Consider the following 27,353-nt stretch of genomic DNA (forward strand, 5'->3'; position numbering starts at 1 on the left):
TCCAACTTGGGCATATCAATCCCGGTGGAAAAAGGATTGGTATTATTGGTAGGTAGAGGCGTATGAGCTACGGCTCTGTCAGGCTGCTTGGCTCATAGGCCGATCCTCTCTATTCATTGACGGGGTAAAACGTCAAATGAGGTACGAACGCGGGTCTCGTGAACCATCAAAATGGCTTCTATGGGGCTCCAGTACTTCGGATATGGCCAAATTACCTCGGCTACTCTTTCTGAGTACAAAAATATCTCTAGAGATGGAAATGAAGACAGGATCGCATACGAAGAAGCTGCGTGTTTTGGAACTGGCCTCGTAGTAGACATCCTTGGCGACTGAAGATAATGGCCTGGCTTGATAGTTGCCTAAGCCACTGTGGTTACCGGTTGGCGGTTGCTCAGGTCACGGCCGCATCCAGCCGGTTACTCGTGATAGCTGAGAGGAGATGGAACTTCATCCCGAGGGGGCTTCCCGTAAAGACGGTTGACCAGTGCCCTGACCATCGTATTTTCGTTTCCGTCCTGGAGACGAACCGTAATGAATCGTTGTTGCGAGAGATTCGGGTAACAAAAGCTCCAGCAGCCGAGCACGCAAGGTAGCCAAAGGGGCGTAGGATATCTTAATGATCTGAACCAAGACTGACGGCGGCGCTGACGGAGGAGCATTGGGGTCGTCGAACATGTTGAGTAGCGATGAGGGAATATTGGCCTGGTAGAGGTACATCCAGCCCATGTAGGCCTCCTCGCCTTTCACTTCGCTTTTGCCCTTGGAGTAGTATGTGGACAAGACCTGAGACTGTGTGTTTGCCTGCGTCAGTCACACGAAAGAGTGCAGTAGAATATGGGTTGAGCAACGTACAAAGACCATGCCCTTGACGGCCTCTTCGTTTGAGTCGATTTCCCGAAAATGCCTCCTCCGCTGCTGTGCGACGCCAATGAGGAGTGCGACAATGTATGGGTCATACAATGGCTCAGGCGGGCTGATTTTCCTCCACTTCTTGTTGTAGAGGCGCAAGATGGGCGGATTGTAATGCCGGGATCGATAGCCTATCGTCTCCTTTCTCAGGAGCTCAATGTGGCTGCGGTCAATGAAGCCGGCGATGGGTCGTCTATACTCAAGCGTCTCCTGATCGTCGCCCCGAAGGCAGAGACTTACACACTCCATCCTCTTGGCCACACAGCCGTTGAAGTAAAGCCTGACGGAATCACTGGTGGGAGGACAGTAGTGGTTAGCGAGTTAATGAGTGGCGAAGAAGAGGCAAGGAGAGGACGAACTAAGCAACCAGGGGGCATCCGTCCCTGGTGAGAAGCAGCCGGATTCCCTGTTCCCTGAACTGAGCCTTGTAGTAGTAGCGGAAAAAGTCTTCCAAGTGAGGCGTGCCACTGCGCTCTTCGGAATAGTCTGCTTCTGTCACCGAGTATGTGGCGACTGTTATGGGCTCGGGAAGTGGTTTGTCAAAGGAGCACTGCAGGAGCTCAAGGTGGCGGCCGGTCCATCGAAGGGGGGTCACGAGGATTTCTTCTCTGCAGTAACGGCGGGCGATTCCGTAGAGAGAGAGGGCAGCCTGATGTGAGGAGTCTGAAGCTGAGGGTGAGGCAGAGGACGAAGATACTGGAGTCGAGGTCGTGGAAGAAGAACAGGGCAGTGAAGAAAGTGACGATGTTAGTGAGAGAGAGGATGAAGAGGCCATTGAAGAGGTTCTCGTGATGTCGGCCGTGTAGGGCTGAGCAGATATTGCTTGTATACCCATGACAGGCAGCTTGAGATTACTTCGCTGAGAATGAGATTGTATCGAGTATGTGGTGTTCAGTCTTGTTCTGTAAGGTAGATGTAGTGAGAAGAAAGAGAGAGAGAGAGCGCGAGCGAGGGGATTTCGAGACGACAGGCAAACGACAAAAGATGAGAGAGGTAAAAAGAAAGAACGGAAGGCGGCAAAAACGTGACCCAACGATTCAGATGTGCCTGGAAGTTAGTCGTATTGCATTGTCTCAAGAGACAGGAAAAAGCAAAGAACAACCGACCCGAGCTGGAGAATGACATGGAGGAAAGAGGTCGGTACATGCAGGATGTACAGACCGCCTGGTCAGGTACAACCTGGTCCAGCCAGGTCCAGGTCCAGGTACCGGTACCAGCCGTCTGGGCCGCTTTGACCGTGCATCTGGTAGAGCCGATCACTCTTTATCCACTGCAACTGTAACCGTAAACTGCGCCCTGGTTAGGCAGCTTTAAGCATGGAGCCGCCCCAGCGCTACTGTAAGCCCAAGGAACGGGCTCGCTGAGATCCGGGAGTACATACATACTACAAGCAGCGGGATCGACAGCAGCAGTTCATGACATAACACCGCAATTATGCTCCGAACTTCCATGACGATGGCGTGTAATTGTGACGCAGGACCCGTCGATCCTAGAAACTGGCAAGCACAGCTGCTGTGAGCGTACCTGCCTGTACCTACATCCTGCAATACGCGTGTACTCCAACCTAATCTGCCACTGCGGGAACAACGCCGGCCCGGCCCAGCATGCATTAGCAGACGGTCAAGTGCTGATTCCTCACGATAAGGTACGAGTATGGCCTAGGAAGACAAGGGAGAGCCGTATTACAGAGGGTTCACAAAAGAAAAGAGAGAGAGGAGGGGAAAGAGAAAAAGAAAAATCGGTACGACAACACACGTCAGAAACACATGCATATTCGACGTATCACTTATGATTTTGAAGTGATAAAGGTTTATACACATCTCCCACGCTTTAGTATTACTACTAAGGTACTCGAAATGTGCAAAATGTACTCCGTAAACGAGCATCAGCCACCAATCACTGTCGCTCCTCCGCACTTCAGACTCTCGCTCTCCGCGCAGAAACATGCCTCGTCTCCCTGCTTGTCCATCTCAGACAGCTGGCCAAGAACAACAAGACACGGCTCACGAGCATCTGGTCAAGCTTGATAAGACTCTGCGGAGTAGCGGGACCCAATCTTGTCGGCCAGTCAATGAAAAGCATTCAATCAATTTGTATTGCGCGCTCTTTCCATACACTCAAGGCACTCTATCCATATGTATCTTGAACGTTGCATTGTGCAGGATCAACACAAGTTGATTCAATCACGTAGAGAGACAGGAAGATGGTATAAGCATGTTTATAAGTGCTACAAGGTACAGGATAATCCCTTCACGCCCAGCTAATGATTCTCATTGTAGCCCAAGCCCCATATCCAACCGTGTATTCAAACAATAAGGTCCAATTCATGGACATAAGCCTCAAATCAAACGCTGACCACAGAAAGCAGAGAACAAGCCATAATCACAATTCAATCCAACCCAAACCACGCTGAACGAGACACCGCTGGCCTGTGCTGCTCTGCCGCTTCCCTCGGATAGTGCTCTACATCCTCCCAAAGGGCGCCCCAAAGTTGCTCGTGGACCTGAACTTGATGGGGACTTCAGGCTCCGCGACTGTAGTCGCCTCGTCGCTGCCATCATCGTCCTCATTGGCGTGTGGTGTATTGTCACTTTCTCCATCTTTCGATTGGAGGTTTGAGAGCTTCTTGCCCTCGGGAATCGGGGGATACCACGGCTCCACCCAGCGAACAATGCGCTCGCCTTGCACAGCCGACACTGGTACTGGCATCGCAATTGGAGGCTGCACCGCCCTGGGGAGGGCATCAACTCCCTGGCTGATCGGCCCGAGTTTCTCGTTTAAAGCGGCCAGGAAACTTTCATCCTCAGCAGGATCGTTCTGAATCATCAGGGGGCCTGTAAGCGCCACGTCGCCCGAATCCTCCGCCATCTCAGTTTCACCGATGATGACCGACTTGGGCTCCGGCGGGGAAGAGGGGGCAATCGGGGTTGGGCTGCCCTGGCTGTGGCGCATAGGGGGTGACCGTGGAGGAGTGTGCCCGGCGTGCATCTTGAGTCGTTGCACCTCCTCTTTGTCCCTCTCTCCGTCTCCCTCTTCATCATCATTGCCGAACGGGTTGTCGACGATGCAGTACTCCTGGGACAAGCTTCGCTGCCTCTTGAGCGGAGGGGCACCCCCTGGGGTATTGTGCGCAAAGGTAGCTCTTCGGACAGTGTTTGCCCTGAGAGGTATTCCGTCAAGTCCCGCCTCGACCTCGTTGACATCCACGACGGAACGCCGCCGCTTGGGGCTTCTCTTGGGGCTTCTCTCGGGGATGTCCAAGCTCGAGCCTGAGACCATAATTGGTGAGGCCGGACGCCAAGAGGGCGATTTCGAACGGGGACGATACTGGCTTGGTGAGGCCGGACAGTAAGAGGGCGACTTCCGGAAAGGAATCTTTGGGGAGACCGGATGGTACGACACGGGTGAGCCCGAACGGGAACGGGGTACTGGTGTGGCCAGAGAGAACGGAGCGGGTGAGTCCGAACGAGAACGGGGTATTGGTGTGGCCGGAGAGAACGGAGCGGGTGAGGCCGAAAGGGAGCGGGGCATTGGCGAGGGCGAGTTTGCATACAGCGGCTCAGGTTGAAGAGCCATGGGTACTCTCCATCTTTTGGATGGCAATGCTATACGCCCTGGATCCTGAGGCGCCAGGATGCCCGCAGGCGGCGGACTGCGGGATGTGGCGCGTGTCGGTGCCTGGACAGGCCACGACGACCTCAAACGGCCGCCACCGGAGGCAGACCAGGAGGTCGAGCCAGTCCCAGCGGTCCATGACGCGCGAAAGCCCCGACCGCCGTGGTACCCCCTAGGTCTATCACCTTGTGGGCTGGCGGCGTGCTCAAAAGGGTTGGTGAAGGTAGGCTGAACGTCGTGGTGATGGATGGTAGGCTGAACATTGTCGTGATGGACGGCAGGCTGAACGTTGACGTGATGGATTGGCAGAACGTCGTGGTAATGGACGGTAGGCTGAACGTCGTGATGATGGACGGCAGGCTGAACGTCGTGGTGATGGACTGTAATTCCCTCAACACCACCACCACCACCACCACCACCTTGAGCTTGGTCAGAGACATCTCTGGCCTTGGACAAGGCATCCTTGAGCCTTGAATTTTCCTCTTGAAGCCTAGAATTGTCCTGTTCAAGCTTCACGTTCTCGACCCAGAGCTCGCTGTGGTCATCGCAAAGCTGCAAGTGGCCGTCCTCGAGTTCCTTGATGGTCCTACGTAGGGCGGCGATCTCGGACTGCAGTTTGCCCCTTTCCTCGTCCCACTCTTGGCGATGGTGGTCCAGTATGATCCTGCCCTCTTGTCGAACCAGGAGTTCTACCCGGCCCCGACACGCTTCGAGGCGGGCGCGTTCTTCATCCCAGGCTGCGTTAATCGAAGCCTGCTGTTGAGCCAACTGCTGCTGGAAGCACATGGCTTGCGGGCCACTGGAGCAGATGGCGCAACCGCACTTTGGGCCGTCGTGACCGGGACTCTGACGTCCGAAGATTGATGGCAATTGCCGGCGAGGCTGCCCACCAGAGGGAGGGCCATATGAGTAATGCCCAGGTGCAAAGGGACTCATCAAGCTGGGGTCCTGTGGCGGGACGCAGTGCGCGAGCGTCTTGAGCAAGATACTGTGGTGGTGTCCGGGGAAAGAGAAGTGATCCGAGTGGCCAGAGGAGTGAAACGGTGCCATTGTGGGCTCCAAGGGAGGCAGGCCGCCCGAATTCAGCAGAGACGTGCCATGCTCGATGACAGGGGCTTTGCCTTTGCCTTTGACATCGCCATTGCCATTGGCAGGGTCGGGAGCAGCGCTATACAATGTGCTGCTGCCAATGCCACTCATGGAGGTTTGATCGATTGTGTGGTGATTCTCATTGGCAGTGGAACCTAGATCGTACTGAGCGGTTCCGGAGGTAGGAGGAGCGGCCGGATAATCCCAGAGAGAAGAGTGGTTTGCCGTTCCTGACTTGAACTGCGAGGTGGAGCTCTCTCCCCTCACCTCCAATTCCCAGAGACCAGCTTGGCGGGACATGATGAACAATACGAGATGTGTAGTGATTCAGACGCTTGTTGTTTGACGTAGAAATACCAATGCGAAGCAGAGGGCGAGCTTTCAGGCAGATGGTGTGGGTTGACGTGCTGGTAGAAGCTGAGAATACGTAAGAAGCGAGCGAGATGAAGAAGAAGAAGAAGAAGAGAGAGAGGAGCAGTCGATGGGCAGAAGGGAGTGGCCGGTATTTAAGTAAAGGCAAAGAAGCGTAAACAAAGAGGAGGAAGCCCTCCGCGAGGATACTTTGAGGCTATCCAAGCCAAGCCCGTGGTGGCTTGGTATGATCGGTAAACGGCGAGCAGAGGAGCTGTCTTTATCGAAAGCTTAATCCATAAATAGAGCTGGGCGAGTCGCCTCGTTGGTCGAGGAGGGACCCAGGCTTTACCAGATGTAAGGAAACCAGACGATAGCGGCGTTGTGTTGATGCTCGCCTTGTTTTCTTTGGTCCTTGGTCGATGCTTGGATGCCGTAATGTGTTGTATATGGGATTGATGACAGGGCAGCGTAGTGGAGTATCTGGGCCCAGTGTAAGGTATGTCTGTCTGTTGTCTGTCCGTCTGTCCGTCTGTCTGTCTGTATGTGCACGTGCGTATAGGTCAATCGACGCCAGTGAGGTCTTTTCCCAACCCGTGTCCGCGGGATATCTATGGCCGTAGGCAGGCAGATGCGTGTATGGTACGATACGGATCCCAATCCTTCGATCGCCTGAACGGTGACACGGCAGTCCAAGCGTATGTGTAAGTGTGTAAAGTAGGTATGTAGCAGTCAATAGAGTTGTCGAGAGGCTGAGAGCAGCAGGGACGTGATCTGACGCAGAAGATGCAGGCCGAGATGCAGAAACAGCGCAGGTACAAAGCCGGCACCGCAGAGTACTCAAAAGACGCTGGTGAAGGACGCTGAAGGAGACGCTGAAGCACTAACACAGGGCCGATGCAACCTTGAGCCCGCCCGATTCCTGCTCGTCTTGCTGTTTGCTGCCCTGGTGTCTGGATAGACTTTTGACCGCGCGAAGGACCAAGGACGAGATGGGCAAGGTATGGCTGGACTGGAGCGGGTGGATCGGGCCAAGGAAGAGTTAAAATGAATGCTTATTTTGACGTGCTCAACAAAAAAAAAAGGGGGGGGGGATCGTGGCAGCAGAGAAAAGTGAAGCGAAGTCAAGCCCAAGTCTGAGTTGAGGTGAAGCCGAAGTGATTTGGCCAATACCGCTACCTACCTTACCTGGGTAGTCGGTGGGTGGAGCAGAAGTGACGCACACACTCAAAAAGCGGCGTGGGGATGCTGAAGCTGCCGTGACTCGACAGGGCAAGTTGTCGGTAGAACTCGATTCCCGACGCTTTTTTCATATAGCCGTGAATCAATGTCTTTGTGTGTCTGGACAGAAAAGAGCAGCGATCAGACAGAGATCCAGACAGAAAAAGCAACCTCGACGGCCGATGGCCAGCTGGGCTCGACGCTGAACAGCTGGACTGGGCGCAAGATCCGAGACACGATATCGCCACGCCCGCCCGCCTCAAAGCATCCGCCAGAGACAGAGGAGAGGGATGGAAAAGGACGAGCCGCGAAAAGGTGCAAGCTGTCACCGAAAGCGGTATAAGGCGAGGTTAGACGATGCCATTCAGAAGAGGATGGTGCAGCGCAAAGAGCGTGCGCCTTGTGATGTTGATACAGGTGATACTGCTGAGTGTTTTAGGTAGCTTGCTTTGCTTTTCGTTTGAAATTCTTTTTTGGGCGTTGTACTTGTCCATTTTTAGGCTCGAGGCCCGGGACGGACGGGCTACGCGGCCGTGGTTCGTGTTAGATCCAAACCCAGTCTTGCCGAGGCGAAGGCCAGTACCGAGCAAGGCAGTTAGCGTCAAGGTTCAAGAAGCGAAGAGAGAATTCGGCATTGAGAATGACCTTACTTTACCAAACAGGGGAAGCTCTCGAGAATGCTCTTCTCACTTTGGCTTGACAGGCGCAAAGCCTACGCGTATTGCCGTACTTCGTCCTTGCTCCGTAACGACGTAGCTGTGCCTCCTTTCACTGGGGATGGAATGATACTCAATGCGAAATCGACAGCTAGAGCCTTGACCAGCGTCATTCGGCCACAATGCCTCTGCTCCAAGTCGCCTCTCCTTTCTGAATTTTGCTGCCTTTTTCTGCCTTTCTCCCTCTGCCCTCCAATGAAGCACTCAGGGAAAAAGGGTTCAACCTCTTTCATGGTCTTGGTGCGGCCCCACATGTACCGGATCCAGGTACAAGTACTGTACTAACGGAGCTGAAGTCCCGACTCGACCGCCAACCACAGGCTTCAAGTGTTTGAGTTCGGGGTCTCTGCTATGGGCCTTTATGTTTTATGCTGGCTGTCGTAATACCAGGTCTGCTCCTTTTAAGTTAATCAAGTGTTCTTATCAAATGAACACCACTCGATGTTATTCGAACAATGGCGCGGCTCGGTTGAGTCATCAAGAGAGCATCGGTCATGTGCCCGGTGCGACTCCTGCTTCCTTCGCCATCCCCTTCTGACTCGCTGGTTGTGCGTTTATGCTGGTACCTGTATAGTAAGCATCATGGACCGCGAGACATCTGTTCGGACAATTACGTGCAGAGCGCTCGAGGCAAGACCTTGATCCACTCATCCAGGCTTTCCGTCTTTCATGTCCTTGCTGCTGAAGTGTTGTCCATCAAGTAGTTCAGCTGCTGCGGTCTATCCATCCCAGCACACGCCTCTCACTCATCTCAATCACCCACCGATATCCCTTTTGCAGCTCGAAGCAATATGGAGGTTTTTGGGCCAGGATTTGATAGGTGATGAGTGTGAGCACGTCTCGGCCATCATCACCTCCAGGCTGCCTTTGGGGGAGGCCTTTGACCACTCCAGCATCCTCTTCAATCCCTCCTCCCTAGGACTCACAGAACTTCACGTGGACCCCGAACTGAAACAGGGCAGATATGGATAGATCCACTGTCAGGACTTTGGATGCAGTAAGCGTTGGTGTATGCTTAACACGAGATGGATATGGCTGGTATACACGATCTAGCCACTTCGCACTCCATCTCGCATACGCAGTAGGTACGAAACTTCATAGATTGACCCACGTAAGAGGTACTTGCGTAATGCTCCGGGACAAGATGTTTCTATTCTTGTCGTGTGACATCTTGTGGAACAGGAAGCCTTCGCTGAACTTGGCAAAAGCAGGTGCGAAAACAGCTCCAGCAAGTCGGACGCCCCTCTTCTCCTGACCCCAACCTCCAAATGCCGTTCATCTCATCCCGCAATGTTTGGGTCCCCATTCTCTTGGAATCTCCGTCGAGGAAGGTTGGGGAAACAGCGAAGCATTGCAGCAAGGGTGCGCGCTCTCAGAGTTCGATACCCACCCATGTCTTTGGCCTCGGCCATGACATTCAGCTGTGGCGTACACCCTGGCTCCCAGAAAGAAGAAAGGCGGGCAGAAAAAGAAAAGGCTCGCAGGGAAAGAGAGGCCACTGGATGGTTGCGCCCCAGTGCACAGCTCCAAGGTCCGGGCTCTCGTATCCAATCAGCCGCCCCCAATATCCAAGACAATGTGAAAGCACGCCGAAAATGGCTGGGGCTGAGAGATTTGAGAAGATGTGTGGCGTTCATTGGGCCAACCCGAGCTCGAGCAATATGTTTGTTTGCCCATCGTTCTCCTCGTCTATTGCCTCTCGTTGATTAGCCGCCCGCTCCTCCGATGGGTCTCATTCACTGCCTGCCGGCTGCATAATGGCATGGAGGCTTGCAGGAGGCTTACCACCAAGTCCAATGATAGAACCAAGAGACGAATTGCTGAGGCTGTAACAAATGCCGGTTTGCTTCTGTCGGTGTAGAAGTAAAGCATCGTTGCCTATCCAGTCGTAAAGGTCCATGGCTATTCGGTACTTGAGGAGCATTTGCGTCTGCTGTGAATTTTCCTTCTTTGATCATGTGTGAGATATTGCTTTGGATCGTCCCCCGGGTATTTGCAGTTGGAGACGAGCCATAGAACGGGGCCCCACGACGTTTGAAACTACATCATTTGAAAGGCGAAAATAGGGCATATGTAAGTGAATATGCCTGGTCTCTTGTATGGCTGTACCACATCGACTTTGATTTGCCGAGTAGAGTGTAGTGTGGAGGGAAGACGATGATAGAGCATTCTGAAAGCAACGACCTTCGCTCGACGTCTCTATCACTCGATCCCAAAGTCTCCTGTAATAGCGACCCTTATATGTCATTTTCGAGGTGAGCCAGCCTGGAATAGAAGAACGGCCAAACCGTGAGTTGTTGTGCCATATCAGAATTAATGGGTCAAATCATGCAGCCTGCATTTCCATTCAAGGAGCCCAGTACGTAAACCCTTCCACTCCGTACCAGCCTGGGCTTTTGCAAAGAGACTTGTGGCACACGCAGCATGTTGTGTGGGGTTTGCCTTGGCAGAAGAGGGTTCTGGCGAGATCGAGAACGGGACATTGCATAAAGCGGCGAAATCGTGAGATTGAGGAGTAAGTTGCGGATTGGCGAGACCATATCGCGCCGCTCCCGAGGCAAATTAAAAAAAAACTCCGGCGTCGAGAGAGGATCATGTCCACCATGTATTCTCGAGAAGGGGTATTCTGGGCGCAAGTGCTGCAGCCGTCGCAAAGATTGTGGTTCCAACTGAGGGCCTTAGGCAAATCAAAAAGCAAGTTCCTGCTGTCTTGTGTAACAGCAATTTTGCTGTACCCAGTGTCGGAGAGCCAGGACTGGTCTTGATTTGCTGGCGTCGTGATGTGAATGCCACTTTGCAAGAGCAATGTGATCAGACCGGCTTGAACCTGGGTGTTGCTGGTACGTACTGTACTGACGGACGGAGGAGTCCCTCCTGCTGCTGCAGTGCTGCTCCTGCATGGACAACGTTGTCTCGCATCATGCGAGCAGATTGCGCTCCTCTCCTTACTGCACGAGGAGAGGCCATGCCGTGTAGGTAGTGTTGTTGTCCCTCTGCTACGGCCACCATGGCACACATACCATCAGCTCACAATTGCTTGGCTCCAACATCAGCCGCAGCGGTTCGCTCGTAGGATTTCCCGTGTGGATCAGACAGCACGAGCTCAACAAGGGAACCAGGATATAGCCGATGAACAGGGCCAAATAAACGCCGGATTATGGGGCCGACCGGGCTGCCAGCGCATGATTGTTTGCCTTTCATGGCTTGAACCACGGCTCGTACTGTGTCGATGCCGCCTAGGCTGTCCCGTTGTAGTAGGGATAAGAGCTTGCAATCAACGTAGAACCGTAATGAGAGATATGGTACAGCAGTGCTTCAAGCCAGGCGTGAAAATATAATGGCAAACAGTGAACATTGGATGCCTTTGACTACACGCCGGTGTGTACTTCACGCAAGTACGGCAAGGTAAGCCAACCCGCTTCAAACGAGAACCGAGTCCAGAAGAATGAGATAATGCACTTTGTTCCCTAGATATCCCGCAATAGCCCCCCGGTCAGGCTCCCAGTGCGAGCCATCCTCATCGTTTTCATGATCAGCGATTTATGCAATGAGTGTACCGACCTGTGATCCATGCCAGCCTGCCGAGCAGCCGAGCAATCTTAGCATAATGTAGCAGATAGTCACCTCTCGCATATGCTTTGCTTCAGCGTCGAGAAACTGCGCGGATGCTGCTTGAGGGCCCCGGCGAGCGATGGTCACGACTTCTTGATGTTTAGCTTTTCAGCTTCACAGGCTAGCGAAAGGACAGAAAAAGAAAAATAGGAGGAAAACAGGAAAAATTGCTTGCAGGACCAGGGGATTGCGGCCGTGGTCTAGGCCGGCACACAAGCCAAAGCTGCCCGGGTCTTGAGCAGCCGGGAAGCATTTGCTCTCTCTCTCTGAACGATAACATTTCCTTGCTCCTTGCTCCAGTGCCTCGCAGACCGGTCAATGCGTGCCAGTGGAACCAGGTGCACGACGTCGCCCGAATGCGACGCCAGCGTCGGTGTGCTGCGGTGGATGATGCTGTGAGATGCGAGCGCCGGCGTCTGGAGGCCCAAGGACGAGGCCTAGGAGCTGTCAAGATGCATGAGGCCCTGACCTTGTCCTACCAGAGCAAGAATATCGGGGAGGTTGGTGTTTCTGGCTTCGAGCCATGCACGTGCAAGTAGCCACGTCCTTTCGCTTAGGTAGCAAACAAATACTGCTGCAGGACGGGGCGGCCAGTGAGGCAGGCAATGTCAAGGTCAAGCCAGGTGCGGAGCCGAAGGCTCTCGAGTGGACCAACACAGCAAGGCAGAACAGACACAGCATCGAGAACCATTGTCAAAGCTGCTGTTTTGTTTCGTCTGACAAAGCAAGAAGAAGGACCAAGATATAAGGGGCAAGTACCGGTAGGGAGGTCCACAGCCTCAGCATCTGCTTCTCTTTCGATTGAACTCTTGCTTGTCATTCTCTGTGCTTCCACTTTGTCGTTTTCAGCCCTCAATCATCCGTTCACCAACAGAAAGCATCCAACGCTCCGGCCTCTTCGCGAGTTTCATCTCTTGCACCAGCTTTGGTACCTCTGCCTTTCTTCGGTAAACAAGCAAGAGGCTTCTCCTGGTCTCATCTGTTGATCGTCCGTGTTTTGAAGACGTTCACTAAGTCGGAGCAAGGAGGCTCTGCTAACGTTGGGAAGAGAGACAGATCGAAAACCCCGCAAAGATGTCAGCCAGCGATACTCGATTACCCGCTCCACGGAGGAACATCATGTTTCCATGTGACCAGTGTCCGGTAGCATACGGCGACCGAAGCCACTTGGATCGTCATCGCCAGATACACGCTGAGCAAGCCGAGCACAGAGAGCGGACGCAACAGGCCACTATTGAGCGAGCCGGTCTGGGACGAATTCGTAACGTCTGTCAATTCTGCCAGGGTAGGTTCACGACCAGTGAAGTCCTCAAGAGGCATATCGATGCCTACCATTCCGTCGACGGCAACCCACGGAACTCTTGTCAGCGTTGTCTGCGATATAAGCTCAGGTGTGATGGCTCCTCTCCCTGTGGGTGGTGTAACGCCGATGATAAAGCCGAGTTCTGTATGTTTGTGCCTCCCGAGATCATGTCGGCTCCGGTCCCGGTCCCGGCCTCGGCTCCGCGCCCTGCGTCGGAGTCTGTGTTGCCCACTGCTGCACCGACAGATGCACATCCAGCTACACCTCCGCAGCAGCAGGCACAGGCTCGACGAGCATCGTCAGCAAGACCAGCCTCGCCAAATGCTGCACCGGTCCAGCATGACCACGCCCACCAACCTTCAGTGCCTGATCATCCGCCTGCTGATGAGCACACGACAGGTGGAACTAGCCCGACAGGCAGCACTATCAGCCTCGCCTCCGGGCCACCCGTCCCTGGAGAGGTCGATGTCCGGGCTGGAAGCCTTGGCTGGTTGGACTTCAAAGTCTCTTGTATCCGATCGCGTGACGCTGACAACTCGGCCTCTGGCTCACCTCTCCGTGGAGTCCAAGGTTCTTCACTGCAGGTTGGCAGTGCGGGTTCTCAGGAAAGATTTGGCGGTTGCAGTTTGACGTATGGTTCCCTGGTGATGGCACTTGACAGCCTGGATCTTCTTTTTAGAGCACCCTGCATCCCCCTGATAGCAGGCTTGTCAGGGGCTCAGGTCAAGCTGCTGCCAGGAATCGAACTGCTAAGGCAGCTTGTCAACAACTTCTTCCTCAAGTGGCAAAAGATCCAGCCGATTTTCCACCTTGCCACATGGAAGTTCGTCAAAACCCCATTGGCGCTGCTTGGAGCAATGGCCTGTATTGGCGCTCTTTTGGATGAGGACGATGAAACGGCCCACCAGGCGCATATCATAAGCTCACGGTGCGTTGCTGTGCTCAACGTCATGGTAAGCGCAGGCCGTCCGGCTAGACCTCTGAAGATGTCGTTGCCGTTACTGACTCTGGCTAGGCCGTCATCCCTCCTGAGAATGGTCCAGACATCAGGTTCCTAGCTGCTGTGTGTCTTCACCAGACATATTTGCTTGGGTCTGGTGACGAGCACGTGTATCACCATGTTGACCGAATCCGCGCATTTCTGGTGGGCAGTCTGCAAAGACTGGGGCTGCTGGGTTCTGGCAATGATGACGAGGATGGGACCGATCCGGCGCAAGAAACGGTAACTCAGCCAGTGCAGGCTGAATGGACCGCATGGATTGCCTATGAGCAGGCAATCCGAACGACGTGGGCTGTATTTGAATACGACTGCAGCGTTTCCCTTCTCACCAATCGCCCCTGTGTCATAGAGCTGGGAGATCTGCCTCTGAGGTTCCCATGCGCCGATGAGCTATATGAAGCTCCAGACGCCCAATGTTGGGCTGAGCTCCGCTCACGATCGCCCAATCGTTCTCAAGGGCCGCTGGTGTCCGCTGTCGTGGCTGCTTCGGCGGAGAGGACGGCGCCGTTGTCTCGAGACGTCTCTCCTTGGACCAGACGTTTGTGCACCCAGATTTTTGAGAGGATTCTCAGAGGATTCGGGAGGCGAGGCCAGCGGGACAGCACTGTTGCGGCCTGCCGACACGTTGGTCTCAACGTCGCCTCTGTCTGCATGGAGAGCACGGCAAAGGTGATTTGGGCCATCAGCTTCCTGGCCAAGTCGATACCTGCGGAGGGGACCGAAGCAGCGCTGTCAACTTCGGACCTTGTCAACTTCTGGTACCTCCATCGCCCACCCTCCAAAAAATATTCTGGCTCGCACAGCGATTCGCTAACCTGCTCCGCAGTTCCACGAAATTGATTCGCCATTACGCGCAGTTATCCGTGTACACAGATGTCATGGATCTGATAACATATATCGCCCGCGTAGCCGCTTCGCCGTCGTCGCCCAACTCTCGCACATCCTTGCGATGGGCACAGCAAAAGCTCATTGACCATTTCGCAGTGGATCCGCCCAAATCTCGGCAGTATATTTGGCACGCAGGCCAGATGATCAGGATAGCAAAGGTCTATGCAGTCTTTGCGCCGGGCGACAATCTGCGCATCTTCTCAGCATATCTCGCCATCATTGCGTTTGTGAAATACGGTCCTTCGTCGCTGAGAGACGTGGATGGAGTCGAACCATTTCAAGCAGACGCGTGGCCGTTCTGCGAGGCAGAGGTCGAAAGGTGGCTTCAAGCTGGTGGCCCTGCGCGAATCGGGTCTTGCCATCGCATCCAAGTCGGGTGCTCAACCGACCAAATCATGCAAGATGCGTTCCAAATGCTCTACCGCCTCGAGAACTGGGGCATTTCTGAAAGATTTTTCAACATCTTGGTTCACTTCAACGAACTCGACGTGCTTGACGGATAGAGATGAAGGAGGCCGTTGAGCTGGGTTAGTGGCAATTCTGGGATGAACGGTGGGTAGGCATAACGTATGCTGCGTGTCAGATTTACTAGTTGATCCATTAGCATAGACCCCTTTAGATGGATAGTATTATGTGTGCTCCTATTTGTTGCAGGTTGGAGTGACAAGGTTGTCAGAGGCAGAGACTGAATCGAAGCATCAATGTGCGTATTACTTACTGATTCACCTCTCTTGTAAGGGCTGGGATAACAGATCCACTTGAGGGCGACCCCTTTGACGGGAAAGATGCTTTGTCTTCTGTAAAAGGCTGGCACTCAGAAGGGTAGTTGTCATGCTTCTGCTGAAAAAGCTTCGTTTGACATGAGAGGCTCTCTATCGCCGGTATTTCTAGCCATCTTCAGCCTTGACATTGGATCACGTGTCAGGGAGATGGCTGGCAAGAGTGGTCAATGGCTGATAAGTCCCAATCATGGTTTTCTGCACACGAGACGTTCCGGCACCGGCTGGTACAAGAGGTCAGTCATGAACATTCGTCCGTGGCAGAATGAAGCCAAACTTCAAGACTCACGATGATGATGGAATCGGCAGAATTTGTCTCTTTTTAAAGAAGGCCAACGGACCAATAAGCTTCGACTGGAGTCGCAATAGCGGAAGTTGATGGTATCACGTTGATCCCCCGCCGTGGAGGTAGATGATCGTGGCTCGTCATCAGGCATCACGATAATGGCAGCACTTTGCCGTTCGATTGCATCCTGGAGGGTTCATTGAGGCAATGCAAGAGTCAGGCTTGGGCAAAGAGGAGAGAAATTGAAGGGAGCACAAAGTGTAGACACAGCAGGAGCGTCCTGTTGTGCGTCAGGTGACTACACGTGATCCCAGGAGTGAAGTTTCAGGGACACGTCTTTGTACGCGCGTGTAAAGAATGCAGGTAAAGATTGATATGCGTCGAATATGGTATCAAGAGCATTATCGTACACGTTCAGTGTCGGACTGTGTGATAAATCAATTCGTCTTTGCTTTGACGAAGCTTGTCAGGGCGGTGGTAGGGAGATTGCACCGCCTAAGGTAACTGCAACCTCCGGCTACGATGCCTGCCTTCTTACCGACCAGTGAGCTAGTAATTGGGAAGGTGGGGAAAATCGCCTCTGCTCATCGAGCGTGAAGTGTCTGTCGTCGAGATGGTCAACAGCTGGGATTCTTTTGAACCAGCATCAAATGCGTCGCCGTGGCAAGCAAGTAAAAAGAAGAGAAACCCGGGAGAAACCCATACCAAAAATTTGCGCGGAAAGACGCCATGTCTGTTTTTGTCGACGGCAGCGCGAATCGATTGGCTGAGATATCCTCGGCGTGCAAGCGGGTCGCCAGGGTCACCCGCGCTCTGATTGGCTCCAAGTATTCCGTTAGCGCAGGGCTCGGCGTCACCCATATCGACACTCCACCAAAAAAGCGTGAGCTAAGTGAGAAAAAATATCGTCAGATTTTGCAAAAAAATTGGACGCTCGTTTTCTCAATCTTTGGATATAGGAAAAGCCCGATGCGGGGGTCGAACCCGCAACCTTGAGATTATTCAGAACGTGTTCCTCATAAGAGTCTCACGCTCTACCGATTGAGCTAACCGGGCAGTCGAGACGCCCGTTGTCTGTTGAAAGCCATCGGCCGTATTTGGTCTTATATCGAGCTTGTGATGGCATCAACACTCACGATATTCGACCTCCCCTACCCTACGATCAAGTACAACTTATCTTTTCTCTTGATATTATCTCTTCATCCATTCACTGAGTGGTTCGAGTCTCAAATATTGATCGCTGAACTATTTGATGTTGTGTTTTGCGGTTTGAAGGCGAGCACGTTAATTTGCCCGCAGAGCATCTGACAGATGGTCTATTTCTTCATGACTTCTTTGGCCACATTCTGAGCTTCATCTCTACCTGCGAGTCAGCTCTCAATCTATATGAATTCTTGCGCCACAAAATTTTCTTTTTTTCCCTCATTTCTTTCCATTCTCCTTTTCTCTTCGCAGATTGGTAAGATATCGCAACCTCCACCAGGCCATGTCACGACAGCTCACCAGGCGTCTTATACCAAGAACATCACTATCCAGCAACCACATGTGCTTTACCACGCAGCGTCATACCTCCAAAGACTTGCTCTAGACTACCTACAAAGGAGAACAAAGAAAGTCATTTCAACAATTCACAATCTGCTTATTATGCTTGACTATCCGCAATCTGGGTTGGTGAGCAAAGATACGAAAGATGTGGGCTAGTTGGGAACTCATGATTCGGTCTTCGCAAACATCATATACCGCTGCTGGCCGCCCTTTGTCTTCAATGCTTGCTCTACGAACACGAACGTCATGGGATACTTGCGTTTTGGTTGCGATATCTGCTTGTTAGAAAATTCTCGTGATTAGACTGGTAACATGCAGCATTTTTAGTTCCCCGATGAAGCTGGACGTTGGAACAACTGCATAGTACTGGGTATGTCTCTCGAATAAACAAGGCAGCACTCCCCCAATCAGCAGCACGCAATGAAACCTTCACAACTGGTTCTTCGGTTCCATGTGTCACTAGTTGTTGGTTGGAAGCGCACCGCATCGTCAACAACCAGGTTGTGAATCCTTCAGTCCCTTCAGAGGACTAGCGGCCGGCTATATGGCTGGGCCAAGCCCCGGATGGGACGATATGGGGGATCGGGAAATGAACACGCGACTACATTGCCAAGATGGATTGGCCAGGCTAGCAAAGGACCCTCGGCTGCAGAAGGATGGCGCTGCGAGTATATAGACGTCGACAATGCCGTTCAAAGCTGGCTTTTTACCCCTGACCAACTCATCCGTTCGTTGCCTTGTTTCCGACCGAGTCATTCATTCAAACTTCTTGCTTCAACCAAGCCATTCGTTCTTCTACCGTCTCGAGTAATCAGCCGATTAAAGAAAACAATCACAGTCAATATCAAGATGCGCCAATCCATCGGTACCTCTCTGCTCTCCCTCCTCGTGGGCGCAAACCTCGTCCTTGCCGCCTGCGAGCACTACAGCTACACGTCCTGCGACGACGGCATCATTCACTGGTATGATCTGAACGATGGCCAGATCTGCGACCCCAAGGACTGCGGAGGCGGTCGAGCTCCCCCTAGGACCGACGTGCCGGGCTGCCCTCTGTATAGTGGCACGATCCTCAGCGAGCCAATCTCGTACCTGTCGTGCTTCACACCCTCGAATGCCGTTCCGTTGACAAGTTCAACTGCTGCCGGCGTTGCTGAAACAACCGCCGACGTTGTAATCACGAGCGCCGTCTCGACTTCTGAAGCTGGAAGAACGACTCAGGAGCCGGCCAGCGAGACAAGCGCTGCCGAATCAACTGTGGCGCCCGCCAAACCGTCGACTTTAATCACGACCTCTGCCTCTTCGCCTGCTTCTGCTTCGACCAAGACTCCCATTACGAGCCCAGCAACTCTCTCCACCAAGAGCCAAGCCACCCACGCTGCCTCGAACACGACGACTTCCGCGACGACCTCGTCGACTCCCAATGCTGGAAATACCATGGGTGGCTCATTGTTGGCCGTAGCTGGAGTTGCAATCGGAGCCTTTGTTATGCTGTAGAGGCAGGGAGGCTTTTACCTTATAGAGGGGCCGTGGTTAGCGTAACACAATGTAATCAAAAATTGTTGAATTGTGCTTCCATGTCGTCTGTGATGGAACTTGTAATGTCTAAGCTGTGGGCTGTCCATCCTGTGCCGCCGTTATAGATCGTTATTGCTTCGCTCAACCAGCCATGGGAACGAGCATGACGAGCTGCTTGTATCAGCCAAGCTTGGACTGGCTGCAAACGAACAGCAGCGAAGGATGTTTTGTGCATTGAGAACTGCAGTATGTGGAGGCGATAAACAAGTTCAGGATAAAGGAGAGGTCATGTTGGGTCAAGTGATGGAAAATTCTGCACGCCTTCTTCCAGCATCCTAGCAAAATTTGATCAAAAATGGAGCTACAAGAAAATTCCATCACCAAGCCGAATTTGCATGGCCAATTTCAAAGATCACAAGTACTAGTATGGCAAGATCTTCTTCACACCCAGGGCAAGCCCCAGTCTGCAATGAAGAAAAAAGGAAAAAGGAAACACGCCTGTCAGACGTCCATCAACACCCACCCTGCCCGCGTGCCCGAAGACAAACAACAGACAGGGTCGAGATCATCAAGAGAAACAACTCTCTATACAGCAGCCGCACGAGGCAACTGCCGCCATCCTTGCGGACAGAGCGAGAGGACCAGGAATATTCACTCTTGGGTGCTGAGGATATACAATCATCAACCAGGGTGGATTCGATGGCTCTTTTGGGAACCAAAGCGAGAGACAAACACTATAGAAATGATTCTCCTGTAGAAAAGACGTGGTTAGCAGCTGCTTTGAGAGCCAGAAAGGCCACAGTTAGGGGTGCACATACTGAAGTATTGTCGACGTGAAGAAGAAAAGAAGAAAAAAATCAAAGGAGCGGCGAGCTCGACGGAAATTTATAGCAAGCCTGCAGAGCTGCGTGGGCGGTGAGCCAAAAATTTCTGGGCGGTGAGCCAATGCCTCCTGATCACCGACATTTTGACTGGCAGAAAAAAGAAAGGCTCTCCACCCACGGACGGCATGCCGAAAATAACGGATAAAATTCCACGGGAGGAAGATTTTGCGCGCTTCTGGCAGTGGGCGGCATATTCGAAAATATGGACGGAGTGAAAATTGAGAAGTCCCTGTTCTGTGTATGAGAGCCGAACAATCAATGCTGTCTTCCTCCTGCTTCCATGGCAGAATGGCTGCTGGATTGCCTCTCTGCCAGGAAACATTCACCAGTGCCTTGTCCACGATGTGACTGATGAAGCACAGGCGTCGTACATATAATGGACGTCGAGAATCTGTCAAAGCCAACAGACAAGGCAAAGGCTCGACGCATCTTCTATATCTCTGATGCTGTGCTTTTTATCGATGTTACATCGCAATTCCATAATATTTTCTTTCCACCGCCGGTCTTCCATTCATCCCAGCTCAACACAACAACTCGACAACTACAAGCTCCCTGAAGAGACTGGCATAGCATTCACTTGGCCAGGGATATCTGATGATTCACTTGATGCCGAGGGTCATGAAGAAGTAATCAAAGAAACGAAGATGCCGGTAACTGACAGCATAAGCCAATGAGGACAAGTCGTGGTCCAATCCAACCCTTCGGGCGCAGCAAAATCAAGCTTATTCCGGCAAGTCAGCAAGCCGACATCCCTGCTCCGCTCCCGAACGCTTTATGCGGCGACATCCCAAGTCGGGGGTAAAGTAATCGAGAGGATGATGGTCAGGGATGCAGACAAATAGATCAGTCGGTATTGTATGCTGTAAGCAAGCGGACTGTGCTTGCTCTACACCGCGTCTTATGGTTCGCGTTCAGCCTTCCTTTTTCGATTCGACTGCTAGAACGTCCGAGGCGAAAGCCTTCTTGATCTAAGTTGTAATAAGGAGGTGGTTTCTGTTATGCCAGCATGGCCTGGTTAGGAGTAACCCGCATACGAGGCTGAATTGACGGGGCATCAAGCGAGGGGCCGAACGTTCGGATCAATTGTAAAAGGTCTCTCTGCCATTGGCTTAGAGTATGTAGAATGCAAGTATATAAGATCGTGAGATATCCTCCGGAATCGCACGAGACAATAAACAATCATCTCCATCATCTTCCACAACCCCGATAACACCTACCTCCACCGCAATCATGCAGTTCTCTAACGTCCTCTCCCTGGTGCTTGCCACCGTTGTCGCCTCCCAGGATGTGGTGAGTCTCTTGATGTGCTCGACAGGCATAATTCTTATGTGACTGACGCTGGATCACGGCGTCTAGGCCACTCTCTTCTCCGGCACCAACTTCGAGGGCGCCTCCTACACCATCAGCGGCTCTGACGACGTCGTTGGCAAATGCACGCCCGTTGCTGACTTGTAAGCTTTACTTGCCTGCATGATCAATCTTCAATCGTCGCTAACAAGAATCATCTTCGCCTAGCCCTGTTGTGCAGTCCATCAAGGTGGCTTCTGGCCACGCCTGTGTTCTTTACAAGTAAGCTCATCACTCCAATACTTGTGTTACTTATTAACGTGAAATACTGACATCGATATTTTTTAGCACTCCTGATTGCGCTGTCCCTTACGCCGCGTACAACAGGGACACTGCTGCGACCATTGTTAACGGCGCCTTTGCCGCTTTCGAGTGCGCTGTCGCCATCAACTAGACTGTGTATTGATGTGTGTTAAATGTACGAGAAGCGTTTGAGTTGAGAATAACACGAGATATATGAGTCAATGAATCCGCGAATTTGCAATCATTATTTTCACCTCTCGTCGTGTTCATGTTCAATGATGCCAAGCACCGGTCTCTCCATGAATTGCCGCCTGCGTCCATGCAGTAAAGCAGATTCACCAATATTTACGTCCTCTTCATTGAATCTTGTCTAAATGTGCCACATTTAAGATTCCAAAGAACACGCTCTTCTCTATGTCGAGATAATGCAACACTTACACTTAAACTGCTGCATTGAGATTAAGTTGAGATTAGTAGCGGATCTCATCCCCGCCAACAGTGACATTTAGGCTTCTTTGGAGATGCTAATCGCGGCCCGAGATCCACGACAGCACATGGCCACTCGGTCATTCAATCCTATATGAAGTATGAACTGAAACTTGGATCTTTGCAGTTTCTCAACGCCTGAATTTTTGTTCAAGGCTTTTAGTTCAAGGCTTGCTAATGTAGGGTCAAACTCAATATGACCTAAAGGCACATCGTCGACCAAAATACTTTATATAACCCCTCCCCTTCGATACCCTCCCAGGAAATCGCCCAGATCACAAAGAAAACAAACTTCGGAAAAGGGAAGAAAAACTGCCAAAATGTCTCGAATCCTACGCGTAGCCATCCTAGAGTGCGAAACGCTCACCCTCCTCCCAAAAGCCAAAGCCGCCCGCGGCTCATTCGGCGACATCTTCCACGACTTCTTCGCCTACGGCCTCCAGGGCCTCGGGCCAGAGGCAGCCGATGTGCGGCTTGACGTGAGCAAGTGGGACACCATGGCAGGCGAATATCCTCGGATAGAGGATGTAGATGTAATTGCTCTCACAGGAAGCTGTACGCATTTACTCTTCGGTATTATGAGGTGACTCGAACAGAACCTTATGTTGATAAACAATCCACAGACGGCACAGCCTTCCACAACGACCCCTGGATCGTAACTCTCGTCGACTTCCTCGAACTCGCCCTCAAGTCAACAGACAAAAAGATATTCGGCATCTGCTTCGGCCATCAAGTCATCGGCCGCGCCCTCGGAGCCGACGTCAACCGCAACCGGCTTGGCTGGGAACTCTCCGTCGAAGGCGTTTCTCTAAACGACCAAGGCCAGGAGCTTCTTGGTGTCCCGTCACTGGTAAGAACTTGAGCCAATTATTAGCTGATATGTGCATTTCTATGAGTTAAGGACGGGATATTTACGGCTGTGTCATAGAAACTGCATCAGATGCATCGCGATGCTGTACTTACCGTCCCTTCTGGCATCGCCAACCTCGGCTCCAGCACAAAATGCCCCGTACAGATCCTCTATAAGCCCGGCCGGCTGCTTTCGTTCCAGGGACACCCCGAATTCGACGAGCTCATCAACGAGGAGATTATCAGGGGGGACAAGGACACCGGGCATGTCTTTGACGACGAAACGTTCCAGGACGCCCTCGGGCGTGTCAGCCGGCCCCATGATGGGCTTCTCATGGCGAGCCGCGTCATGGAATTCTTTCTTGGTAGCAGGAAGTGGAATGAGGCGGGAGAGTCAAGGTCGACATGATTCAGATACGTTTCGATAAATCCAAGCGTTTTCCTCTTTGCTGAGCCTTTACAGAATTACTGAGACCCAGTTCAGCGAGATTGACAAAAATACCCAAATAAATTATTACTAGTATAGACTAAAAAGTGAACCTCGACAAGAAAGTGAATCTCGACATTTTATTTATTTGGTTCCTCCAAGCGTTTACCGCCATGTTGTTCCAAGGAAATTTAAGAGAATAAAACAGCTGACGATCAAGTAAATATTCAACAGTCAAGGCAGTCTAAACAAGAAGCAAGTAAACCAATCAAATAAACAATCGAGTCATGCATTCAGCACATACGCTTCCGCAGCACTCGGTCTGGCGAATGGACTTGTGGACCATCCAGGGGTTGCGCCTGTCAAAAGGCAGGGTCCAGACGTGCTGCAGCACGAAGAGGGTCTCGAGCGCGTTGCCGACCTTGAAGCGCCCCGCGATGCTGAGGAGTCGCGATGTGATGATGCCCTTGACGTGCGACGTCTTGGCGAAGCACCCAACGATGAGCAAGGGCCAGCATAGAACTTTGTTGATGCTGGAAATCTCCGAGATGCGACTCAGCTGCCGGAGCGCGTCTCTGTAAGCGCTCTCCATGAAGTTGGTATACGATCCCGGGGGCGTCGAGGCGTGCGGCCATTCCAGGAGACTCCAGAGATACAGCATGGCAGCGTTCCTGAACAGCGTGGCCGCCTCGACGCTTTCGCAGCGGGGGTCTTTGTGAGGCTTGAACCTGAAGAGGCGCTCTTGGATTTGCCCAAAGGTGACAAAGTGGTTGGGCATGTAGCCAGTGGAGGGACCGCCCACGGGGGCATCCGACGCGTCATCTGCAAACGGCCGCATCTCCATTCCTAGCTCAAAGGTGCTCTGCACGACAACCATGATCGGTAGCCAAGTCCCGCAGAGCTTGCCTACGTATCTCTCCTGGACCAGGTCATCGACGGCGTTTCGAAGTGCCTCGCTCATGAATGGAATTGACTTGGCCTTGGTGACATCGGCTGCAACACAGGCAAAGCATGCAGCGTGCATATAGTACTCCAACAAGACGGGCGGAATCTCTTTGCACATCTCCTCATGAGGGAGGGTCAGGAGCGTCTTCAAGATGCTCTTGGCTGCCGTTGGATGGTTATGAGCCTGGCCGCGTTTATCAAGCCGGGCCCTCTGTGAAGGAATACACGAATATTGATCAGCACTCAGTCTCCGAAAGAGCGCATGGGAAAAGGAGGCAAAGTATATTGGCATGTTGGGAGAAAGCTACACACGTACCTCGGTGAGAGAGATGACCAGGCTTCCCAGGGTGAGTGGAAGCATATCCTGCTCGTTTCCAGCCAGGTAACTGTCAATCACGGGTCCGAACTCGGCAATGACAGCAGCGTAGAAGTTTTCGGCCCTCTCGCCGGTCGGCAACATGGCGGAAGACACCGGGCGATGGTTGGCCCTTTGGGCGATGATGAGCTGCAGGACGAGGGGGTTGGAATAGGCCAGATCAATGAGCTTGGGGTTGACGGGGTTCAGATCAGGCACAGGCTTCGTCTGACGGTCTTCCGGACGCTTAGCGTAGTACTTGAGCATCTCGGACGCAGCGTAGTCGTCTGCCGGCAGCAGGGACAATGGCAGAGCGGCGGATGGCGCATGGGTCAGGTGGCATTCTTTCATGTATGCGATGAAGTCGTTGAGACGAGAGGACAGAGGGGGCGTGCCCTGCCCACCCCAAGTGCACTTGACCTGGTACACGGTGGAGGTGCGAGAAGCCGAATCCAAGGTGTAAGGGGTGTGACTTCGCTTTCTGTCCCTGTCCGTGCTGCTGACATCGTCAGAGTCGATGTCGTGGCGATAATCATAATAGCAGGCATAGTCGTGATCTTGGTCGCCATCAGGACCAGGCACGTCGCCGACGGGGCCCTGAACATAGCCTGGAATCTGCTGAAGGCGGGTTTGCTGGGCTCGATTGATCTGCCGTTTCAAATTCTCGAGATAGGCAGCCTTGTTGGGGTCAAAGACCACGGGATTGACATCATCTTCTTCATCGTCCTCTTCCTGGTGATTGGCCATGGTGCAAAGCTCCATTTGTATTGCAATGTTGAAATGGGATCCAACATCAGACTCGCAGTCAGACTCGGACTCGGACTCAGCCTCTATGGCAGGCCCAGCCTCACTCTCGACTTCCTCCTGAGAGATGGGGCCAGTCTTTTGCCTCTTCCTACATTCGCCCGATTCTAGGGCGAACTCGACGCCGTTTTCATCGAACAGGTTATTGATTGGTTGAATGCACTCGAGATTGAAAGCTTCGCAGGCCTCGCATTTGGGCTTGCCCAGTCTGCATCTCCTTCCCAGGCGGCGACAGGTGATGCAGGAGTCGGAATTCCTGATGAGGCGCGGAATGAACATTCCACGCGGCCTTAGGGGCTCCCCCTTTGGATGAGTAAAAGGTCAATGTGATGAGCGTAACACGAAGTTGTCAGGAGACATCACTTACTGCTGCTGACATGATGGCGGGTTGACAAACGGTCCGTTGCTGTGTTTGCAAACGATGACGGCGTAATTGTAAGTGAAGAACAGATAGGATGGAGGCCTTGAAACCGAAGTGAGGATTCGAGGAGCCTGGCCCCTTCTTTATAGTAGGTTAGTGGGGGCTGTCGAGTTGCATATGCCTGCAACTGTCTCATGAAAATGACTATGCTGGCGAGAGGCGATAATGCATGCTCAAAGGAAGTTCAGAGTATACGTCAACATCAAGGTGGTGATGATTCTGATGGCGCATGAACTGGCGGCTCGGCCCCATCAATTCAGAGTTGATGGCCTCAACTCAAGACAGACGGCACAGCACCCATGCACGGAGGCGGCCCATGAAGGCGGCCCATGCAGGACGGCTGGCTGATGGCAATCTGGGGGGGAGCAGCTACACGATAGCCACCCTCGCAATCCCTTGCATCTGGACAACCTGTTTCTCTCGTTCTTTCTTCTTCCTCTAGTATTCTTTCTTTTTCAGCAGTCTAAGACATGCTAGGATGGATCACGTGTGGGAAATGACCTGATGTTTCTGCCACACGACTCCGTGCCGCGGGCGGCCCTTGTCGTTCCCTTGCCGCCCCCGGATTGACGGCATCACGGAGAGGGGGGAAAACCCGGTCTCTGGGATCGATGATCCTGGCCTTTGTTCGTCAATCTTGGGCCTTGGCGGAGTCATGGGGAGCATGGAGGCGGGGGGGGTACTGACTCTGCCGGCAGGGCGCTTGGTCTGGTTCTGTATGATGCAGTGAAAGCTGACCGATGCTTGGTCCTTGGTGCATAGTATGCGTGTAAGATGGTACTCAGTCATGACGACGAGATACAATCGCCTTGCCTGGGAGACTCGGCAGACCCCGGCTTCAGCTGGTGCAGGCTAGATACGTAGCAGTTAGCACCGGAGTACCTCTGAATGTGCAATGCGTACCTAGTAGGCAAGGTACAGACGAGTGGTGGCTCACTTGTCACCTTGCCGGTGCTTCATGCGATCAGTTGTTCCATCTTGCTGGTGTCTTGCCGTGTCGTCTCCCAACTCCATAATTTAATCTCAGGGTTGTCGATCCGGTTGGCTGCGTGATGGGTTTTGCGCTATCAGTGCTCCGTACATCATAAATGTACACCAACTCATGGAACCGGGGAGTGTGCATACATATGTACATACCTCTGTACATGCTACTACTGGCCCTCGGGGTCCTCGATATCGACTGGAGTCGCTCTGTTCAGCTTGGTTCAATCTCGATTTGTCCGGGTCGTTGTTGTTGAGCCTGAGATGATGACAATGAAGGAGTCGGTGGAAAAGCGGTGTGCTCAGCCTTCGCTTTGCAATACGCCCTTTCCTATGATTGCCATTTGCTCAGGCGTTGTTTCCTCGTTTGTCTGTTTCAGCGCGACTACCTCGACTGAGATAGGGGCGTGTGATCGCAGAAGTGGGACCACTGATATGGCGCTCTGATTGGAGGACAGCACCTGCATGCTTTGACGGCTCGATTTGACGAAATAGTACAGTGCAGATTCCGCCTTCAAACGGCTGGAGGTGCATTCAGAAGACCAAGATGGTCTCAATTCTGATACGAAGTACAGTAGGGAGTCCTCCGTACAACTTGACTGGTTGCAGCGTGGTTGACGTGCGGCGATGCAATGCAGGATGCGCTGTACAGTGCAAGGCAGACACGCTCAAGGCTATTGGCGATTAATGGCAGACGAGCCAGATTGGATGTCTGAATTACAGCAGCTCAGACATCATTGATACCTGGATTCGATCAAGCCTGAATCTCATGTTCCAGCCTC

At 52.7% G+C, this 27,353-nt stretch overlaps 10 protein-coding genes and 1 non-coding gene across 11 annotated transcripts; 7 read left to right on the forward strand and 4 right to left on the reverse strand.

Moving 5' to 3' along the window:
• Positions 1–447: 447 nt before the first annotated feature.
• Positions 448–1,684, reverse strand: BBK36DRAFT_1165033 (hypothetical protein; the record flags this gene model as incomplete). Its single annotated transcript, XM_024894726.1, has 3 exons — positions 448–783; positions 853–1,201; positions 1,269–1,684. 3 exons carry the CDS (start codon positions 1,682–1,684, stop codon positions 448–450), a joined length of 1,101 nt encoding a protein of 366 aa, XP_024753826.1.
• Positions 1,685–3,372: 1,688 nt separating this feature from the next.
• On the reverse strand, positions 3,373–5,913 carry BBK36DRAFT_1165034 (hypothetical protein; the record flags this gene model as incomplete). The annotated part of the gene is made up of 1 exon (XM_024894727.1): positions 3,373–5,913. One exon carries the CDS (start codon positions 5,911–5,913, stop codon positions 3,373–3,375), a length of 2,541 nt encoding a protein of 846 aa, XP_024753827.1.
• An 837-nt stretch (positions 5,914–6,750) lies between these two features.
• Positions 6,751–7,885, forward strand: BBK36DRAFT_1137177 (hypothetical protein; the record flags this gene model as incomplete). The annotated part of the gene is made up of 7 exons (XM_024893139.1): positions 6,751–6,800; positions 6,926–6,965; positions 7,050–7,077; positions 7,161–7,163; positions 7,314–7,522; positions 7,686–7,779; positions 7,848–7,885. The coding sequence occupies 7 exons, from the start codon at positions 6,751–6,753 to the stop codon at positions 7,883–7,885; spliced, it is 462 nt and encodes a 153-aa protein (XP_024753828.1).
• Positions 7,886–11,790: 3,905 nt separating this feature from the next.
• BBK36DRAFT_1002631 (hypothetical protein) lies at positions 11,791–12,095 on the forward strand. The gene has a single exon (XM_024888861.1). The coding sequence runs from the start codon at positions 11,870–11,872 to the stop codon at positions 12,050–12,052; it is 183 nt and encodes a 60-aa protein (XP_024753829.1). The 5' UTR covers positions 11,791–11,869; the 3' UTR covers positions 12,053–12,095.
• Positions 12,096–12,632: 537 nt separating this feature from the next.
• Positions 12,633–15,207, forward strand: BBK36DRAFT_1165035 (hypothetical protein; the record flags this gene model as incomplete). Its single annotated transcript, XM_024894728.1, has 5 exons — positions 12,633–12,876; positions 13,063–13,319; positions 13,422–13,769; positions 13,832–14,574; positions 14,643–15,207. The coding sequence occupies 5 exons, from the start codon at positions 12,633–12,635 to the stop codon at positions 15,205–15,207; spliced, it is 2,157 nt and encodes a 718-aa protein (XP_024753830.1).
• A 1,525-nt stretch (positions 15,208–16,732) lies between these two features.
• On the reverse strand, positions 16,733–16,825 carry BBK36DRAFT_t14. Its single transcript has one exon. It is a non-coding gene; the product is annotated as a tRNA-Lys (tRNA).
• Positions 16,826–18,163: 1,338 nt separating this feature from the next.
• Positions 18,164–18,808, forward strand: BBK36DRAFT_1165036 (hypothetical protein; the record flags this gene model as incomplete). Its single annotated transcript, XM_024894729.1, has 1 exon — positions 18,164–18,808. The coding sequence occupies one exon, from the start codon at positions 18,164–18,166 to the stop codon at positions 18,806–18,808; it is 645 nt and encodes a 214-aa protein (XP_024753831.1).
• Positions 18,809–19,262: 454 nt separating this feature from the next.
• BBK36DRAFT_1174503 (hypothetical protein) lies at positions 19,263–19,591 on the forward strand (the record flags this gene model as incomplete). Its single annotated transcript, XM_024895928.1, has 1 exon — positions 19,263–19,591. A coding segment is annotated over one exon (329 nt), but the record flags the coding sequence as incomplete, so codon positions are not given.
• Positions 19,592–20,943: 1,352 nt separating this feature from the next.
• Positions 20,944–21,454, forward strand: BBK36DRAFT_16180 (hypothetical protein; the record flags this gene model as incomplete). Its single annotated transcript, XM_024897720.1, has 4 exons — positions 20,944–21,003; positions 21,070–21,164; positions 21,229–21,282; positions 21,349–21,454. 4 exons carry the CDS (start codon positions 20,944–20,946, stop codon positions 21,452–21,454), a joined length of 315 nt encoding a protein of 104 aa, XP_024753833.1.
• A 655-nt stretch (positions 21,455–22,109) lies between these two features.
• On the forward strand, positions 22,110–23,047 carry BBK36DRAFT_1137181 (class I glutamine amidotransferase-like protein; the record flags this gene model as incomplete). Its single annotated transcript, XM_024893140.1, has 3 exons — positions 22,110–22,344; positions 22,413–22,639; positions 22,718–23,047. The coding sequence occupies 3 exons, from the start codon at positions 22,110–22,112 to the stop codon at positions 23,045–23,047; spliced, it is 792 nt and encodes a 263-aa protein (XP_024753834.1).
• Positions 23,048–23,333: 286 nt separating this feature from the next.
• On the reverse strand, positions 23,334–25,112 carry BBK36DRAFT_1107959 (hypothetical protein; the record flags this gene model as incomplete). The annotated part of the gene is made up of 2 exons (XM_024889319.1): positions 23,334–24,221; positions 24,327–25,112. 2 exons carry the CDS (start codon positions 25,110–25,112, stop codon positions 23,334–23,336), a joined length of 1,674 nt encoding a protein of 557 aa, XP_024753835.1.
• Positions 25,113–27,353: the final 2,241 nt, after the last annotated feature.

This window comes from Trichoderma citrinoviride (genome assembly GCF_003025115.1).
Source record: "Trichoderma citrinoviride strain TUCIM 6016 unplaced genomic scaffold BBK36scaffold_1, whole genome shotgun sequence".
NCBI classification, from domain to species: Eukaryota; Fungi; Ascomycota; class Sordariomycetes; order Hypocreales; family Hypocreaceae; genus Trichoderma; species Trichoderma citrinoviride.

What these genes read in the sequence shown, in the direction of transcription:
- BBK36DRAFT_1002631 (XM_024888861.1), top strand. Translation starts at nt 11,870, where the DNA reads ATGCGACGCCAGCGTCGGTGTGCTGCGGTGGATGATGCTGTGAGATGC.